Here is an 8,453-nt window from a genome sequence, read left to right as displayed (position 1 = left end):
TTGTTGTTTGTCATTGTCTTGAGCACTGCATCACCTCTACACCTGCGCACTGCAAACTACTTTGCCACAGGGAGTCACCTCATTTAACCCTTAGGGACATTTTTCTTTTCCTCAGTGTTCATAAAATCATTACAGCGCATTATCTTTTTATTTAAGTATGAACTAAGTGTTTGGCTATTTCTTCTTACTGTGGTCCAGTTTATCACTGTACATTTTGTATGTTGTGGCAAAGTGGTTCGCAGTGTGCAGGTGCAAGAGTGATGCGGTGATCAATAACAGACAGACAACAATAATCCAGGTGCAATGGTGTTCTATTTATAATCCAAAGTCACTTGACAACGGTAAATAATAATGAATGGTAGTACACAAGGCTGTGTACCACACAGTTTAACCCAGGGGTTCAGTCCCGAAACAGCATACCGGCAATCATGACCCCTTGGTTAACGATTGCAACCGCTCCTCCAATCTGCGGCTGCCACATCGTTTCCCTTCCGGGTCCATGATTTAATGTACCGTAGTTCTGCTCCCTTTCTAGATGACTGACTTCCGCCTAACCCTTGGAATGAATTGTCTGGCCATCCAGTCCAGGGCACTCTGTTCCCTTTACATAGCGCCCTCACGGGTCAGGAGGGAGATTTATCACCAAGAATCATTTTCTGTCTCTGTCACAAGTATAGGCTGAGGTTCTGCCACAGTAAAATCATAGATTTCTCATGTCTACTTGGGGTCTGCCACCTATCCATTCTTCTAGATACTTCTTGGCTATAAAAACATTCTACACTTGACTGTCCCAAGCTAATACAGTATTGGTGCTGGTGATTCATAACCTCAACATAAAAATATCCATCAAAGTTTTATTTTAAAACACATTACATATGTTAACTCAGAGCACAAAAGTAAGTATCAGTAATGCATGTCCGGTAATGAATACTACCCTACATACATAACTGAATATTATGTAAAAAGGCCCATATACGTTAGTGCATTAAAAGCAGGCTGTGTCTTTGAGACCTCGGACGTGTAACAGTTTTTGTTTTGTTCTAGTCTGTCATACCGTTTGTAAACACCGAATGATAACATCTCCTAAAAAACCAGCTGTTCCTGAGAGAGAGGACGGACCAAGAACAGCTGGTCTTTATTGGATTAAATGTGCCCATTCACTTCTCCTCCTTGCTGTCTCTCCCTGGGAATATATCCCATTGAGAGTGCTGCTTTGTCTACATGTCCTGGTAAATATTTAAACAGGACAGTCTGCTGCTGATAGCAGGGCCGTAATCCAAAGGGTTCTGACGTGTGAAAGATTGTGGTAAAAATGACATTTTATTTTCTGTGTGGGCGTTCAACAATTGCCTTCATATAATTTGCTCTTATTGTGAGGAATTTACAGCAGTTGCAGTTGTAAAGCCTCACTCAAGATGTTGCAAGTGTGTAGTATTGTACTTATGATTGAAAAACTTTTTTTTATCACATGGAGAAAGACATACAATAATAAACAATGCCATTATTTATAATAGATGAAGAACAGTTTCTTGTTAATTGCATTTAGCTTTTGTCTGTTGTTAACAGTCGTTGTGAATGTTGAAGCCATTCTTACAGGGTACCAGCAAGAGAATTTATTACTGTACTTAAATGTCTATAAAAAAATCTAGATCTTGTAGATGTTACATCTTGTAACTGGAGCAAAGTGATGTACAAGAGCAGCACATAAACAGGCAATGGGTCATACTGTAACCACTACAGAAAGGTGATGCTGCTGGCTAATGCTTAACTACATGTGCAATCGATCAATGCATGCCAAGCCAAAACTGTATGTGAATGTGCATTAATTTATTTCATTTGGTAAAATCTATTGTTTTGGTGGGAGATATAAGGTCATTGTAATGGTTGTTTTCCTTTACGAAGTAAAGACAAAATACTGAAGTCTCCTAAACATAATGCCTGGTTTCCACTTGCAATGTGTAAGTCAGGAGTGCTTCCTTAGCCTGGAGTCCTCCCTCACACACAAGGAAAGAAAATGGCTCGTGCGGTGAACTGCATGCTCCTCACCTGTTTTTGGATTAATTCAGTTGTGAGTAATGCATGGCATAATTAAAAGATAACACAATGACAAACCCCTTTTATTATTTTTTTCACAAGAAGAGTTCCCCAAGTCTGGTACTGAATGTGAACCTGGGTCCCCTTTTCTGCCACTGCTCTAAAAGAGCACTGCTGGAGGGGAGCTGCAAAAGAAACATTAAGTGACTACTGTATTGAATTACTTGTACCTTACCGCTATGGCCAAAGGTTTTTCATCTCTCTATAGAATTAATTAATTTTGCTTCATAAAGTTGAATGAAACCTGATGAATGATGTTATATTAACATACTGAATTACATACCGCTTTGAAGTTTTCCAAAGTACTTAATGAACAACTGACAAAAATGGAACTTCGAACTGGCATTTCGAAATCTAACATGAAATACTGTCCTACTACTATGGCTTCCGGCAGACTTTTGCGATATCGTTTTGTAGTTTCTTTGATTACATGATGTTAAATTAAACATCTAAATTATGTTCATATATATATATATATAGATTTTTTTTTTTAATATGTCTTAACCCTAAAACTTTTGACTATAGCACTATTTACTGCACAACAGAGGAAAGAGAGGACATTTTAAAAGACTAACAACATGAAACAGATCTTCTAATGCTAAAATTAATAAGCTGTGGGAATGGACTAGTCTGGTAGGAAATAATACCAAACAAATGGGCCATGGAGGGAAAAGTCTGTTGAGAGACTCTGCTTTAAGGACTGTGAAAGACCAATACTATATTACTGACAATTCAATCACCCAAATATACCACAATTGCATTCTTTTGGAGTATTATCAACAGTAATGGCTGTTGAAAGTAGTTCATGATATTTCAATTTCCTTCTTGCTTTTTTTTTTAAGTGTTGCTATGGGAACCACAAAACCTCAATTTTTCTCTCTGCAAAATAAGTGGGTACCTCAAGGAAATTGTACAGTTAAGATTTTATCAGTCAGTTCCATTTTTTTCAGCCTTTGTTGTACACTTTACTCCTAATGCTGAAAGGAGAGTTCTCTTAAGTGCTGTTAAGACTATTTGGTACATAAAAAAATAAAAAGGAAAATAATTATAATAATAATAAAGAATATTTGGTGTCAAGTGCTGTTTGTCCAGTTCTGCTCAGCATTGCATAAACTAAACTGTCTCGTTCACACTGTAGCTAGCTGATCATTTTGGAGGGAAGAATGGATCATTTTGAGAAGACACATTCAAATGTTAATCACGAGAAGAACAGTATGCTATCCTTGTTACTAATAGTACAAATGAAATACTCATGTTAGTGCTTCTTGTAGTGATTCAAGATAAGGATATGAAACAGTGCCATGCATCACTGTGGGATGTGATGGAAAACGGACCAGCACATTTTCTGCCCTAAATGTGAGATGAAGTTGACACTGTATCTCATAACACCAGGGGATGTTGACTAGCTACATCTGGTTGAGAGTTTGAATTTCATCTGTGCTTTTCAGGTGCATTTTCTTCCTTTCAATCAAGCGCAGCACAGGGTGTCTTTCCTTGGAAATAAGGTAAGCAGGGGAGTGTAAAACCTTGATAGTTAGTATATGTCCACCAAATAAAATGGTAAATGGAAAACTGCATACAGCATATACTGGTAAGGAGCCAATAGGTACTCTAATTTTCACCTCACACAGCAGGGGTCACTATTGCACAATGTAACAATCTCCTACCTAGAGGGATAAGAAGTTTCAAAAGTATACAAAGCAATAATTTAAAAAAAAAAATGTGTGCGTTCTAATTTCAAGTGAGATAGACGATGGCAAAATTTGATTTGTTCCAGAGTAACGCATTAAGCCAAGATTTCAATCCAACATTGGCTCCTTGTTCTTCACTTTAACTAATAAGCCGTTCTGCCTTATGGTTAAAGCACCATCTACTGGTTAAAGCTTTTTTTTTTTTTTTTAAATATGGTTTACAAAATGTTCAGTCAAGCAGTTTGGACTTGCATTTTTTATCAGGAGATTGAACATGCAAGGAGAACATTTTTTCACACGCCCTGTTCTCAAAGAAATTACCCCCTTGCCTGCAAAATGAATCTGCGATAAATGGAAACACAAAAATACCCAGAACAATATGAACAACCACCCCCCCCCCCAAAAAAAACAGACTGTAAAACCATCAGTTCTTTAACTCCCCAAGCAATGTCTCTAAGTATAAAACACCATTATAGGGAATTTGGTACTGGGATTTCAGAGCATATACACTGTTTAGTGAAGTTTGGTGCAGGTAATTTGGTATCAACAAAGCAAATGTTTACAAGAACACTGACTAAATCTAAAATTCACAACATGTCTGACCCTAGGACACAAGCGTTCACTGCTGTTGTCAAGATTTTAATGCATAAAAACAATCTTCAATAACAGCATGATAAACATTTTACATAATTTTCTCATTCGCCTCTAAAAAAAGTTAATGCTACATATTAATGTAATATTTTCCCATATTCTTTGTCAATTTGAAAAAAAAATTGATGTTGCTTTTCCAGTTCATGTCAAGACTTGACTAGATTCTCAAAGCTTTACACTGATTAGCACATTGTCTTTTTTCTGAAAGGAACAAAAAAAATTATTAAAAAAACAACAATTACAATTCTCAAATGAGTAAAACACAGGACAAGACCTATAATGAACCAATCGTGCTAATGACCATTTGGAGTAAATAGCATCGAGAATCTCACCCATATTCTCAAATAATAATTCGAACAATAGCATAGCAACAGTAAACGTTCATTTTTAAACAAATCTTGTGTAGACTTTAAACAAATAAAGGAATCATGCTGCTTTTATTTGGAATTCAGTAGCCATTTGAAGAGTAATGTGACACAAAACATTTACCCATTGCAATTCTAAGACCTTTTCTCCTTAAGACTCAAATGACTGGATTCTCAAAGCTCAATCCAAATTGCTATTATCTCAAGGGGAAAAAAAACACTATTTAAATGAATAATAAACTATTAACTACTAATCACAAGCCCCCAACTTTACTGGGTGCCTTTTAGCTATCTGAGAAAAAAAAAGAAAAGAAAAAAACATGCTAATGATGATTCTGAGTAAATACTTCTGAGAATCTGCCTCAAAGTGTGATCATGAGGGAGAAGAAACTTTTAGAACCCTCTTACTTCATTTAACATGATAATAAATCCAATGGCATTGTCAGGAACAAAAGCATATAAAGTGAATGTTTTTTATAGGTACAGAGCAAAAGATCAGAAATTACCCCAAAGCTATGGATAGTTGTCACGAATACTCAAATATACCAGAAACATGTAGGCTAGCACTTTCATAGGAGACACCACGCCCATACACATATACAGTATACTGTATAATAATCATTTATAGTAATCAGCAATACATCTCATGCAGCAAAACTATTATTTTTTTACATTTCCATTATCCCTTAACCTCTTACAATAAGCAGTGTTTTAATAGTTTTGACATTAGACATTATGAGTGCATCCAGCTTAAAAGGAAATGCTTACGTATTGCTATACTGACTACTTTGGGTCACTCTTTCGATTCACGAGGCCATAAAATAGGGTAACGTTTTTAATTAATGTTCTGTTATGAATGATTCATAATATATCTTTACATGAATTATTAAGGATGATTATTAAACTGATAAATAAGAATAGATTATTTGTATGCCTGTTATAGATTTTATATATTAACTATGCTTGGTGATTTTTCAATTCCAGATAGGGAGGTATGGCCTATATATTACTGACATATCTTTGTTTTATGGTGTATTGATTATTATGCAATATCATGGCCTGAATTAAATCAAAATGATGACACGTTTATAATAAAGAGCTATGGTGACACCCCACACATAAAAATGTGAAGGAAAAGCCTAGTAATTATACTACAGAACAATTCAAATACATATGGCAAGCAAAAAAAAAGCAGCAGAAAGGATTTTCTATTAAGGTATTTATTTACTTATTTTCATCAGAGATAATGTCGATATAGTTTTATGAATAATTCCCCTTATTGAATGAAAATGGGCCACTTGTAATTTGTAACTTGTAACCCCACCCCCAAAATAAATAAATAAATTCATCTTAAATTACATAGAAAACATTTCACACTGTCTCAGTTTTCAACTTTCAACAATCCTGAGTTTTCAAATCACGTGCTTTTGGCAGGTGTTCTACCCCCTGGGTTTGATTCCAGGGATTCAGTTGCAGAAGAACTGCTTTACAGTGTAGTTCAAATGTGTTACAGTTCATATCATAAGCCTCCCCTGGAACTAGGGCCGAAATAAAAAATAATATTGGGCAACCATGTAGCCGCTAAAGCGCTCCTGGAATCTGCTTCACTGCCACCGCAATAGTTGTCAGTAACCATAGTGAGAGCTTTATTGACCCCAAAGGGATAGCCTTTTCAACCTGACGTTAGGTAAACAAATGATTAACACTGATTCACTTGTGTTCATTTGTCCGAGTAACGGCTTAAAACATTCACACACCAATATTACTTTTGTAAAAAAAAAAAAAAAAAAAGCACAAATTCATTATAAGGAGATTTTGTGTTTCTTCTGTATTATGAAAATCATTAAAAGATTCAAACCAACAACTGAGTCTTTTTCAGCATACTGCTACCATTATAAATGTTTACTGTACACATCAGATACATTTGCAAAGCATGCCAAAACATTACAAATACACATGTTGTATCAGGGGATTTTAAAATCCTATTTTTTTTTCAATTATATTATTATGCAACTACCACTTTGAAAAGTAATTGATTTGAAAATGTAATTATGTTACTGTACAACAGTTATGGATATGTTCATATATATATATATATATATATATATATATATATATATATATATATATATATATATATATATATATATAAAATAACAAAAACATCCGCGTTATATGCATTAACAAAGGCAAAGAAATCTAATTAGCAGCTGTTGAAAGTGCGAATCACGGCTGTGCATAATTAACACAAGCAGGGTTTAACTGCCTATATTGAACGCCAGCAACAAGAATGTCAAATGAATGTTTGCGTTCACTGTATGTCTGCGTTTTGTTGAAAGTCTGTTAGCTCAATCCATCTAGTCCAGATCTTTGCTGGATGTCTTGGAGACAGCAGCGTTACCCAGCACTCTGCAATTTCATCCGACCCTGTGAATTGTACTCTGTTAAGTAAACAGCACAGACCCACCGATCATCACACGCTCTCACAAATCACAGCTTTTCTCGGGAATTAGGGGGATTGGGTTTTCCCCTCTGGTCGTTTAGGGACGGGTTCATATCGTCATTTGTGTGCACTCTCTTTTCTCATGCTAAGTGAAAGTGGTGTGTGAAATTGACAAGTTTGGTCAATTTCAGGAGTTGGGGGAGGTCTTTTCTAACAGCTTCTCTTAGACGGTTTGAAAAGATTGCTGATAGAATACCAAGGATGGGACTACATCTGCACATTTTGCTTTTGCAATGTCTTATCTCGACATTTGTTTTAAATGCGTTTGCTTTTTCTGACGAAACGGTAGATAAATTACTACCAGTGAAGTCCGATGGATATTGCAGCAGGATTTTGAGGGCTCAGGGCACACGGAGAGAGGGTTTTAATGAGTTCCGACTGAGAGTGGAAGGGGATCCCGAATTGTACAGTCCCGGAACCACCTATAGAGGTATGTGTTATTTATTTTTGTGTTGTTTTCTGCAGAAAGAAAGAAAACGTAGTCTACACGGATCGATTTAATTAAGCCTAACTGGCTTAATTGCGGGGTTAGTAGGCTAGTCTTTCTAACATCTGAAATGCAATTTATCGTCATGACATGTGTTGTATGTATTCAAATATGAATAATAATCGAGATTTCAGATGGCTAATTTACTGTATAAGCACAATATACATTTTAAGTCTCTCTCGCAAAGCACTACGCAGGTGTGATTGTGATAGAATTCTGTACCCAATAGTTTGTTTAGCGAGCAATAGTTTTTTTAATTGTAAAAAATAAGTTATAATATGCGCAAGTAACTGATGTTTTAAAGTTGTACTGTATTTGAAATACATGTGCAAACATTTTTTTTCTACAACGACATGTAAAAGGAAAAATCAGTTAAATCTTGGATGACCTTGCCGATAACTTAACAGATTTCCGTATCTGTGGGAAGCCGGCTAATGAATGGGAACTGGCTTGTTTTCATGTCTGCAATTGTGTAAGCTGTCAGTAAACCTAACACAATTGACTTTGCTGCTGTTTTTGGTAAAGTCTGATACCATTTGGTGGTTTGAGTTACACATAATAAACAATTCTTCATACGTGTGTACCTGTAAAACGTACCACATTTCAGAAGCACAAACACTGTAGGTATGAGTGTACATAAGTTTATGTTTGCTTACTCAATT

General features: G+C 35.7%; 1 protein-coding gene across 1 annotated transcript in view; it reads left to right on the top strand.

Annotated features, from left to right (window-relative positions):
- The first annotated feature begins 7,094 nt into the window (after positions 1-7,094).
- Positions 7,095-8,453, top strand: part of LOC117432353 (spondin-1-like) — a 68,124-nt gene continuing 66,765 nt past the window's right edge. The window contains exon 1 of the mRNA XM_034054150.3: positions 7,095-7,734. Coding sequence (XP_033910041.3) covers positions 7,506-7,734 — 229 coding nt within the window. The 5' untranslated portion in view covers positions 7,095-7,505. The remainder of the gene's footprint in view (positions 7,735-8,453) is intronic.

The sequence above is a fragment of the Acipenser ruthenus genome, chromosome 27, assembly GCF_902713425.1.
Source record: "Acipenser ruthenus chromosome 27, fAciRut3.2 maternal haplotype, whole genome shotgun sequence".
NCBI lineage: Eukaryota > Metazoa > Chordata > Actinopteri > Acipenseriformes > Acipenseridae > Acipenser > Acipenser ruthenus.
This window is presented reverse-complemented; position numbering and strand designations above follow the sequence as displayed.